Raw genomic sequence first — 12,472 nt, 5'->3', positions numbered from 1 at the left:
AGTATTTATAGTGGTCTAAAAACGAGCTGGGTCGACCCAACAAGCTTGGGCTGACCCAAGATAATTTGGGTAAAAAGTTGGTAAAAACAGAAGTGCAGATTTTTCTAAGTGTCGCAGCTGGCTTTCGACATGTCATTTGGCCGCTGCAACAAGTACATATGGGGCAGGGGCGTGTGCATTTTCCCAGTGGTTTGGCTTGGCCGCTGGGACAGTTGGGACCTCGTCTTGTGAACCAAAATCACCATTCTTGTCTCTAAACCATCTCCAAAGGTTCCAAACTCACCAAATAGCATCTCCATCACCTAATAGAGACAAATGTATATGCAATGCATCTAAATCTACTCTAAATGCATCTAAATGGACAAATTGAGAACTAAAATGATTGCTAAAACTATGCAAATACATAAGATATCACCCGGTCCATAACCGGCCCATCTAGAGAGAGAGAGAGAGAGACGGCCACGCCCTAGAGAGAGAGAGTCGGCGGCTAGAGAGAGAAAATCTTAGTTTCCCTTTTCCTTTTGATTTATGATTTATACTATTTTCATATTCTAAACTTTTCATATTTGTAGTATTTACTTTTATCTCTTTGTAATTTTTTATATATAAATGACTCTTTATGATTATGAATAATACAGAAACATACAGATTATATTCTTTTGTTTCGCAGCACAAACAATCAACCAATTAGTATAGATTTCAAATTGTTTTTATTCAAAATTGTTGCGCAAATTGTATCAATTATTAAAGATTGTATTTTTTATTTTTTTATTTTTTCAAAGAAAAAGATGAGAACGATGCAAAAATCCCCAAAGATTCAACGGTTGAATATGGCACAGATGAAACCCGTTTAATTTCATCTTTTGAGATCCAAGGGCACAAATGATAGATCTCTCTCTCTCATCGGCGATATAACCCTAATTTAGCGAGAGAGTCACCAAGTTTCTCCATGGGCGAACCCAAGATATCAGGTAAGACCTCTCTCCATCTCTTAATAGATCTGTTAAATAATGATTTTTGTATCTTAATTTCGTAATTCGTTTATGCCTTGTCCCTTTTCACAGAGCTTGATACTGTGGTCAAAGAGGAAGGGCAGTTATTCGAGGTCAAATATTTCTCCAGTAAGATCTCTCTCCCGAAATTGTTTCTTCAAATTTCATCTATTAATCGATCTGTCATAGTTAAATTAATGGTTAACCTATTGTTCGTCAGAGAATAAGACATTTGTCTTCTGGAACATGGACGACTACCCAATCCCTGAAGGTGTCGCTCCTCTTGAGGTTATCGATAATATCAAATCAGTTCTTCATCGGTTGGGCTTTCCTTGGTGGTTGATTGAGATCAGGGCGTACGGTGACGACCAAAGTTATGACCTTTGCAGTGCCGGAATATACGGTGAGTACCTCATAACCGTATTATATGTATGTAACTGCTTACATCTCACTCTTTTCAGGGGTAAAATTTCTGGTGCTATCAAATTTCCTATAGAGCTAATTGATATCGCAACATTGAAGTTTCGTGAACCATTAAATTTTGTTGTAATTGCCAAACATACCCCCCAAAGTCAGCTGCGCAGGGTTCTTGACAGTTTGAAATCGAGAAATAACGTTGTGGCCTCTGTTGAGCTGCCTGATAGCGCCGCACTGAGTTCTATTGAGTCACTTGTGAATTCGATAAAAGTTTTTGGTGGAATCCAAAGGCCATTATGTCGAGATGTTGGAGAGCGAGCTGATGTGGATGTTTTTAGGTGGACGATAGCCTATAGGCCCTTCTCTACTAACAAGGAGGATGGTTACTCATGTGATTGGTCATTCTATCTTTGATATTTTTGTTTTATGTCATAAGTTGTTCGGTTATTCTATGTTGTTTCATCTTTCATCTGTTAAACGCTGTTTTGTGTTCAAATTAGTTGCTGTTTTCTTCCATTACCACACCACTTGTGCCACCTAATGCATTCTTCGCTTTCCCCTAGTATTTTTAGTTTCGTAAGCAACTGTCATCAATATTTTTTCCAAAATAAGAAAACTAAATATTTGGTATGGTTAAGGTGTGTACAACCTGAATGTGTCCGGATCTAGTAATGCAAGTGATGCTTTGGATAATTCTTAGAGAGTGTAACATAGTCTTCTTTGCTTCCAGATGGTGGAGAGCTTGAGATTAGGATCAAACCTGATCCAGATAATCAGAGAGATTATTGATACACTGGGATCTTTTCCACACCAAGACGCAAGAGACAGATCCGCAATCTATTATCTAATTAATATGAATGAGATAGTTAATTTTTATTTACCTACCTACCAGTTGCTAGAACTTCCAGTACTAAGATGGTTGGTGTAGTAAAGACAATCAACTCCCCTTTTCGATGCCAACCACCCAAGGAATACTCTTGACTAATCATCATAACCATGCATATAACATATCGTACAGCTTTGATGTTAATGTTTACAAATACGGTTTCAACATATAGAATAAGAACTAAGATATCATCAGGTGTAAACTGTAAAATAAAACATGATGTGATAGATCTAAAGAAAAAGTTAAAAAAATCCTAATGTGATATTTAGGTTTAAGCCAAGAGCTTGACTTTTCCCATGTTCTTTTTTTTTTTTTGGCAACAATCTTTTCCCATGTTCAAAGGACACCCAAGTGAGTATCTTTTTTTGTTTTATTGCAAAATGGATCCCAACATGTATAAATCCAAAATAGATTTTGAAATCCAAACTGGCAACTCCATGTCTATGTGAACACAATATGGCAACCGACTTTTACCACTTCTTACTAATTTTTAGTAATGGTTGCAATGGCGAATCCAAGGAAAATTTTTCTGAGAGGTCAAATTAAGATGAAAAGGTCACATGGTAGATTCGATCCCATGTTCTGTGGGTTCACTATACACTCCAACCAAATAAGCCGCATTCAATTATTTATAACAACTTACAATTTTTTTTTTTAATATATTTGTGGTGTCAAGTGATTCCTATAGGCATAACGTGGGTCCACTCCTGATTGGTTGCTCTTGGTAAATGTTAAATGTCAAAGGAGTAGAATTTTCTTTGCAACATCACGCATGGACCGTTTTTCTAGTGCTGAAACCATCTTCACCAAATTGACGAAGGAATCATACATTCTATAGTTTAGATGAGCACTTCCATCTTTGAATGTAACTGGGAATGTATGCGCACATTCTCTGCCCCCATCAGCCCATAAAGTCCTTCCACCGTACAATAATATCCTAGACTTGTGAATTTATCGGTTTCCTTCCAGAACCCATCTATGTGACACCATATTCCTTTATGTGGTTCTGCTTGTGCCCTATATGCACCCTCCAGTTCTCTATTTTAGTTCTCCTTGTCATATACCAATAATTGAATATATGTCCAAAGAGTATAATGTGTTTCTACTAAATTCAAAATATCCTTTGGATCCGGATCTATCCTCTATGTAGTAAAATAGAAGCATTGTCATTTAATGCTTTTGCACTACATTGGAAACGTGACAGCCTCACATTAATTTTAATTTGAATATGCTGGCGTGTCAGCCTCACAATCATTTAACTATTAATGCGTTCACATCATTTTTTTTTAATTCTACCACAGACAAATTAATGTGTTCACACTAATTTTTTAAATCAGATATTTTTTTTTGTTTTTGCATTTTTAACATTTGTATTAGTGAACTGAAGTTATCTCCGTACAACTACTGAATAATATCATTTTCAAAGAAATAAATTAAAAAAATGATTGAGATTCACATCAACTAAAATGCTGGAATGAGAATATTTTTAGGAATTGAAAGTTTCGTCTTACCCATGGTTGAGGTTTCTGTACACAAAGACAATAAATAATTGTGACTGGTTATGAATTATGAAAATTGAGGTAAAAAATACTACACACAAAGTTGGATCTTTAGTTAAATCAAATATTATTTTTTTTTATGGGGTTTTCATATCAGACCAAAAATTAGAAAGATAATCAGATTGCAAAAAAAAAATTAGAAATCAGAAAAGTTTTAAAGAAAAGAAAATTTGTGAAATCGATTAAAAAAAAAAATTCAAATGTTGGGTGAATAGATTACATTATTTTCCAGGCAACTATTATTTTTAACTCTATTGTATCGTGTTTTTATTATATTTACCAAGATTTTTTTGTAATAAAATACATTTTATTTGTTTTAGGCTACGTCAATTTTGCAACATATTCAAAAATATTGACACAATTCTCAACAATTTTTATTGGTATTTTTAAAGTATATTCCAATAATTATGTATGTTAAATAAACCAAGAATATTTATTTTACATTTATTTTATTTTGCTTTATATTAGTAGAAGAAAATAAGTCTCGGTAAAACATCTAGATCCAAAGAAACAAACTGAACAAGATTTGAAAGCAATACTAAACACAAAATAAAACTGATTAAGTACTCAGATGAATATAAAAGTTCAATATCCAGATAACCAGATCCGAACTAATCCAAACTAAAATATTTTGGATACCAAAAATATCTAAATCACAATTATATATTTAAATACGTTATTTTAAAAAAAAATTATATCTATTAGATATTCAAAAATATGAAAATATATAAAAATCATCAATATAGTCACAAGTAAATATCTAAAAATAACAGAAAATGTTCAAAATACAAAAAATATTTATTTGTTCTTCATCAAAATATTTAAATTGAACTATTTTATGTAAATTTAAATATTTAATCTTACATTGTTCAATTTTAAGTTTTCTATTATTTATTTTAATATTAAGTATATTTGGATTTTTGTTAAAAAATACATAATTAGAATAGGTATCTGAACTAAATTTCGAACTAAACCCACAATGATTCGAACCAAATCTAAACCAAAACTTGTAAATATACGAATACGATTTAAATTTCTAACCTTAAAAGTCTGAAATCCGAGTAGATTAGCTGAATCCGAACAGATATATGAATGCTCATCCCGAGAAAAAAAACTTTACAACAAGTCCCTTAGTACAACATACAAAAATAATCTAATAAACTATTTAACTCCGCGCATAGCGCGGATTACTACCTAGTACTATTGTATAACTTATAGTTTCTTCCTTTCCATATATACCATATTATCCATGTGAACCGATGATCTGTCATATCGATTGGATCCGTGATATATGGTGTTTTTGACACCATTGTGTATATGCTTTTTAACTTGTTTTCAATGTTTTATTGAGTTAGTCCAGTCCTTTTAGAGTCATTTCAGGTCTGGAGTAGACTAAAGAGCTGAAGGAAGAAGCGTGAAGAAAGGAGGAAGAATTGGAGTCTCTCCCGGCGGAACAATCAAGCGGAGCAATCTGACGGTTGATCCCACTAGGAGCAGCCAAGCGATTGTTCCCGACATTTATGGAAGTTTCCATATCTTTCAAAGATTTGCCCTAATCACCTATTCTTTCCTCTGAAGTCGAGGGCGCCTCCATTAAAAAAAGCCATCCCTATCTTTATTTTGATTACGCTAGTTTTGCAAGAAAACTAAGACCTATTATTGGATAATGCTATTGTAAGGGAGACGGCTTCTCTTCTTCACCGAGAAGATTATCCTGAACCCTATTGATTTCTCTTTAGATTTATATGCAGTATTATTCAGTTATTATCTCTGGTTCATCTTGTATTATAGCTGAGTAGTTGCCTAGCTCATATAGGATTCTAGGGTGTTGATCGCAAAAGCTAAACATAAATAAGCGACCATATTGTGTCTTTGTTCATCTATGTTCTTAATGCTAGTTATAACCTGATCACTTACTGCTAGATCTTAGGTTGAATCTGCTCATTAACCATTGTTGAGCCACAACGGCGAAAACTGTTTGACTCACGAACTAGAATCAAACACACAAACTCTCTGATACACTCTCTGACGAACTCGACGACGTAAGTAAGAAAGTTGAGTTTGTAGAATAATGGAGATAAGAAGAAGAATGTGGAATAGATAGAAGATGGACACAAGAAATTGTTTACCCAGTGGTTCACCTAGAATGGTTACGTCCACTGGGGCGTGGCAAGAGGCAATCCACTATAATCTCAAGTACAAAGAATATAGAACCTCTCTTTCTCTCACAACCAAAGCTCACAAACCAAGCTAGGTCTTTTCTTGACGTCTTTGAGAAAGAGTACACACGAGCTCCTCTTATATAGTAGGAGTCTAGTAGGTTAACCTAGTCGGATTAGGGCATTCGCCCCTTTCCATAAACCTATTAGGAAATATTCCAAAATACTTGCAACTTCCATATCTCAATGAAAGTAATATTTTCAGGATCCTGCCGACTTCCATATCTCCATAAAAGTGACATTTCCTTTTCCTAACATGACGTCCTTGTCTTGGTTTTAGTTACTCAATCTTGTTTGATTTCCATCACCAAATTCTGACGCAGTCCCTGACAGATTTTCTGATGTAGCCACTGATGAATCCCAACAAACTCCACCTTGATGACATCAAACATGATCCACTACTATGGTTAATCAAAATCGTGCTTTCCCAGGCGATGCCGAATGCTCCTCAGTGTTCGGACATCCCAAGGAAGTCAACCGCTTCCTCAAACTTCTTAACCGGAACAACCTTGGTTAATATATCAGCAGGATTCTTAGAAGTACAGATCTTCTTCACACTTACATCACCTTGAGCGATAATATCCCTGATGAAGTGCATCTTTCCGCTGATGTGCTTAGTCCTCTCATGATACACATTGTTCTTGGCTAGACACAATGCACTTTGAGAGTCACACGAGATCTCTACCGTGTCTTGCTTGTATCCAAGATCCTCCGCTAAGCCCCTTAACCACATTCCTTCTTTGACCTCTCCAACCAGTGCCATATACTATGTTTCAGTCGTTGACAGAGCCACTACACTTTGTAGACTTGATCTCCAGCTGATTGTTGTTGGGGTCGAAAACGGTTGCAACAAAGTTAACGTCAAAATCCCCGAAGAAGAAAACGTAGAAACCGTCTTCGACAAATACTTCTTCGAAATAGATTCTTCTTTACGAAAAGCTTTGCGGAAGAAACACGAGTCATCGGAAAAGAGCTCGAAGAGGGTCGCTACGCAACAACCGAACACATGTTCCGCTCGGTCGCTACGTAGCGACCGAGCTCGAGCAGGAGCTCGGTCTCTACGTAGCGACCGAGATCGAACCAAAGTTCGGTCGCTACGTAGCGATCGAGCGCTCGGTCGCTACGTAGCGACCGAGCTCTTCCGAAACATCGATACGACATTAGTCCATGCGTTCTTGTCTACCCTTCAATGCTATCTCCAGAAGACCGTAGCGAACCCATTTCACGATTCCCCGCCATTCTAAGTTATCGATCAAACTTTACCGTAAAAACCGCGGAAAGTTCATTTTTTATCGAAAGAAGCCATAACAAACGCTTCGAGTCGGAAGACGGCTCAAAGGGACCTAAGACATGACTCGAAGCCCAACTTACGATTCCTTAACCAACATCCCGTAAGCCGCATGACGGTTTACGCCTAGTTCGCAAAGAAAGATAAATGTCAAGTTTCCACGGATAAATACGAAATTTTGAAGATAATTACGAAGATCGGAAAAAATGAAATATCTCCATTTTTATGCTATGGCGGCTTAAGGGCAGAAGGGGAAAAGCGTAAACCGACCTTGGAGCCAGTATATAAGGAGTCCTAGGCGAGAGGCATGAGGAGAGGACTTTTCACAGCAAACTTAGCACTTAGAGCGATTTAGGTATATTTCCGTTTTTGTTAGTCGAGCTGCAACTCAACTAGGTTATTGCCATCTTAGGGTTTTAGAACTAGGATTCTCGCCGACAGCTCTCGTAGCCCAGGCTCTTACCTTGTTGTAATGCTCAAACGCGAATTTGGAATAAGATCTACTTTGCTCTCTTTTCGATTTCTTATACTTTATCGTTGTCATTATTGTGTTCTGATTGCTTGGCGTGTGGTATTAGCAGATATCCGGGACCTCTAGAAAATTAGGGTTTTCCTAGTTTTCTTATTTAAACGGAAATCGACAGTGCGAATTTTGGTTCCCACAGTTCGGCGCTAGAAGGAGGGGAGGTACGGATCAATCTAACTCTCAGCCACTTGATCAAAACAATGTCTGGAAACAAGAAAGACAAAATCACAGTTCGCAACAACGCTGGTAAGACAACCCCAGCCGCCACTGCGCCTATGGCCAACGATTACGCAAACGCCATAGTGCCTAAAAAAAAATCAGAAAAAAAACCTAGCCGCGACTTTTCGCCAACAGGAAGTGCTACGAAACGAGCTTGCGATTTCTCTGTCTAAACATAAAGGAAAATGATAAATTTTATCAAATCCCGTAAGTTTGGCTCATTTCCGAGCTAAAGAAGTTTCAATGCGTAAGGGTTTTACCAAAATACGTTTTCCGAAAACTTTTTTGGAAGGTAAAACTTGTTCTCCCAAAAACCGCAGAAAACCCCTAGGTTAATCGTGGGAAAAGGAAGCGCAGCAAATCGATTACACAGCTCGGTCGCTACGTCGCGATCGAGCTCTAGCCAAGCTCGGTCGCTACGTAGCGACCGAGCACGCACAAGGCTCGGTCGCTACGTAGCGACCGAGCACGCACACAGCTCGGTCGCTACGTAGCGACCGAGCACGCACACGGCTCGTCGCTACGTAGCGACCGAGCACGCACACGGCTCGTCGCTACGTAGCGACCGAGCACGCACACGGCTCGTCGCTACGTAGCGACCGAGCACGCACACGGCTCGTCGCTACGTAGCGACCGAGCACGCACACGGCTCGGTCGCTACGTAGCGACCGAGCTCAAGCCAACTCTCCACTCGCTACGTAGCGACCTGCAAGGCCTCAGAAAGGTCCTCCTTTGCGTTCTCGTTTGAATCCTCATCGAAACGCTTTTTGTTTCGTCTCAATCGGAGTTTCTGTTGAGATTTTACGACGAAAACAAGTAGGACTCTTCTTGGCTTGCTTCCACTCGCTACGTAGCGACATGTCAGACATTCACTCGCTACATAGCGACCTGTCAGGCCTCAGAAAGGTCCTCCTTTGGGTTCTCTTTTGAATCCTCATCGAAACGCTTTTCGTTTCGTCTCAATCGGAGCTTCCGTTGAGATTTGACGACGAAAACAAGTAGGACTCTTCTTGGCTTGCTTCCACTCGCTACGTAGCGACCTGTCAGACCTTCACTCGCTACATAGCGACCTGTCAGGCCTCAGAAAGGTCCTCCTTTGGGTTCTCTTTTGAATCCTCATCGAAACGCTTTTCGTTTCGTCTCAATCGGAGTTTCCGTTGAGATTTTACGACGAAAATAGGTACGACTCTTCTTGGCTTGCTTCCACTCGCTACGTAGCGACCTGTCAGACCTTCACTTGCTACATAGCGACCTGTCAGGCCTCAGAAAGATCCTCCTTTAGGTTCTCTTTTGAATCCTCATCGAAACGCTTTTCGTTTCGTCTCAATCGGAGTTTCAGTTGAGATTTTACGACAAAAACAAGTAAGACTCGTCTAAACTCTTTCGCTTGCTCCTACTCGCTCTTACCTCCATCTTTGTGTTCTCCTTAAACTATTGATCGAAACGTCTCTTGTTTCGTCTTGATTGGAGTTACCATTGAAACTTTACGATAAAAAAAAAACCCGCAAAGACTTGTTTTCTCGCTTGGATTCAGATTAATCGTATAAAATGGCAACGGTTAACTTAACACCTTAGCCGCCTCAACTATACGATTACGTTGAACCTTTTTATAAAAATTAACGTCGTATCTATGGAGAAGATAACAGCCAAGTTCGGAAGATAAATGTCAAGTTTAAAGGATAAAGACCAATATTGAAAATGGTGAACATACACGAGAAGAGGAATGGGAAATAAGCAAGCAAAACTGAGAAGAGGCAAAACTGCGTCTTCGAGAGAACTAAGGTATTTCCGACTTGAAATTTTTGAAATCAGACTTGGAATTTTCGTAGGAAATTACTAAGAAATAAAAACGCCTTTGAGACTGCCATAGAACTTCAGGGAACGTAAAACCTAGGTGGATAGTCTAGCGAACTAAGTCTTAGGCAATTTTTCTTGTCTCGATATATCGTTCTATAACTGTTTAGCCAGATCTTGCAAACCGATCTAAACTCTCCGAAAATCGAGAAACGATCGCCACGCATATCAAGCTCGCTTCCTAAAGAGAGAAAAAACGAGAGACATGAACGTCGTATTAAAACCGATTCGGTTCTAGCAATTTTCTCGGAACCGACATATTCCAAGTCATCAAAGTGAAAACAAACCAAATCACAGTCCAAGCGTCGTCTTTAAATCGTCCAGGATTATTGATCATTTCAAACCTTAGAAGAAGAAACGTACACAACCCTTCAAAGTATCGGTTCAACTGTTTTCTTTCGTAAAAAAAAAAAAAAGAGAAAAAAGAGGAGTAGGTACGTATACTATACTCGTATACTCCCAAACTTCAAAAACTATTGCAAATCGTCAAGAAAACGATTTTGTCAAAGCAAATTGTCTCAAATAGGCAAACGACAATCTAAAATTCGTCTAAACGCTAGCAACATATCGAGACGATCATGAAGATAATCTCAAAGACTATACATCATTTCTTGTCGCACTCATGCGTACAAGAAACATATACCAATATCAAACTGAAACTCGACGATTAGCCAAAGTATTGAAGCACTTTCCAGTTTTAGAAAGCCAGTTTCGTTTAAAAATTTCTACGAGAAATCTTCAATCACCAAAGCATTTCTTTCAGTTTCCGTTGTACCAAGTGAGTCACGGAAAAGCATCGAAAACATTTGTGACGAAGAAAACTCGAGAAAAGATGTAGCATCGTGCACAAAGAGATGCTTTCCTCCCGATGGTGGCTAGATCCACCTCTGGTCGACCAATTCGTTCCAGAAACGAATGTGTCATGAGAATCCTTTCATAAAACCTATGAAAAACGTTCTGCGACTAGATCATAATGAAATAAACTTCGGCAACACTCCATGAGTAAGTCCAAGCAACTTTCACCTAGGATCAAAATCACAGCAGAAACGTTTCTCGTGAAACCCACAGAAACAATGCTACTTTAACATATGTTTACATATCACCGAACTACGAGACGGCTTGATCTCCATAAGGAGTACGTAGGCAGTTTGTCGAAAGGCAAGTTCAGCTGTCCCCCCTAATCAAAAAGGGGGAAGTGGATACGTATACACGTATACTCGTATACTCTCAAACTCGAAAACATCCGACCACGCCTTCGATGTTTCCAGCATATCTTAACCAAGCAAATTATCTTTTATCCGCGAAACATTTTCGATATTCGAAAATAAATCAGCCTTTAGGGAAAAGCAGCCATTGGTATCGCGAGACGTCGTGAGAGATGCCTCGAGGTTACTTCTTCCGAACGACGAAGACGGACACTCCGTAAAAAATGATTAATATTTTAACACATATCTTGCGCAAAAACTCTAAACGACGGCATTTGCCGCCAAGTTCGGTGCTGATCACATCGAACTCTTGAACGTCCTAAACAGACATATCCATCTCACGAAGATGACTCTCGTACATCCGACACAAGGATAATAGCGCTATAAAAGAAACCCGAAATTTTGGTCCAGCACTTCCGGTTGGCTTAAAAATTGTCTCCGGAGAGATGCTCGATTCGTATCTAACAAGTCATATAAGCCGAGAACCTATCGCGGATTTTAAACCGGTACGAATCAGGTTAAAATCGCGACAGATAAATCGATAGCCGGCTAGTCACCGCATAAAATCTTAAACCGAAAGTAAACCTAGGTCTTGCCCTAAACCCAGCGCACTGGTCTCTAACATCTCAAGGCATGATATCCAAAAGATACGAGATCCCAAAACCATGGCTCTATGTTTATATTCGACATCTTCTGATATCCCGCGAAGTCGATATATCGCGGAAAAACACTCGAAACAGATCTCGAACAAAACATTTCACATCAAAAAAGGATATGAGATGACAACTCATCACCCTTCTTCCACGCCATACGTAAGCTTATGAAAAATGCAACTCGACCATCTTGTCATAAAAAGCCGCAGAGCGGCGGGGATTCAAAGCCACATACGGCCAGTCCCGAAACACGAAATGAGGCCATTTAAGGCTGAAACATCAAACATAAAAAAAATCTCCCACAAGAGATCTAACCAAAGTCATCCTCAGAGCTCACGCTCCCTCTTCACCCGTCGCCTCATCTAAACCTAGAGCCGCGTCACCTCCGAGTACCGGATCCTTCCCCCTGGGCCTTCTGAACACGTCGGAAGGAAGCACGCGGATTTCAGGTCAGCAAGGATGAGATCAAAATCTCCATCCACGACTGCCAAATCTCCCTTGCAGCCGTACAGTCGGGCCTCTTCGGCCTCTAAGGTCGGAGGAGTCTCACTTTGGAACGATTGAACCACTGCCATCCCGCCCTCGATCGTCGCCAAGGCTAAATCCCTGTTCCAATGCATTCGAGAGAGCCTAGAAAGGCAGAGATCTTCGCCA

General features: G+C 39.2%; 1 protein-coding gene and 1 pseudogene across 4 annotated transcripts; both read left to right on the top strand.

The window, feature by feature from the left end:
* Window positions 1–12,472, top strand: part of LOC125590458 — a 124,120-nt pseudogene that overhangs the window by 99,694 nt on the left and 11,954 nt on the right.
* On the top strand, window positions 648–2,213 carry LOC106402437. Of its 4 annotated transcripts, none has more exons than XM_048763529.1 (4): window positions 715–971; window positions 1,065–1,121; window positions 1,213–1,395; window positions 2,140–2,213. In XM_048763529.1, the coding sequence occupies exons 1-4, from the start codon at window positions 950–952 to the stop codon at window positions 2,196–2,198; spliced, it is 321 nt and encodes a 106-aa protein (XP_048619486.1). In that variant the 5' UTR covers window positions 715–949; the 3' UTR covers window positions 2,199–2,213. The 4 variants fall into 4 exon arrangements, with proteins under 4 accessions (XP_013698625.1, XP_048619486.1, XP_013698626.1 ...); XM_013843172.3 differs by lacking the exon at window positions 2,140–2,213 and adding an exon at window positions 1,489–1,931 and having other exon boundaries at window positions 724–971; XM_013843173.3 differs by lacking the exon at window positions 2,140–2,213 and adding an exon at window positions 1,454–1,931 and having other exon boundaries at window positions 724–971.

Source organism: Brassica napus, chromosome C7 (genome assembly GCF_020379485.1).
Source record: "Brassica napus cultivar Da-Ae chromosome C7, Da-Ae, whole genome shotgun sequence".
Taxonomy (NCBI): domain Eukaryota; kingdom Viridiplantae; phylum Streptophyta; class Magnoliopsida; order Brassicales; family Brassicaceae; genus Brassica; species Brassica napus.
This window is presented reverse-complemented; position numbering and strand designations above follow the sequence as displayed.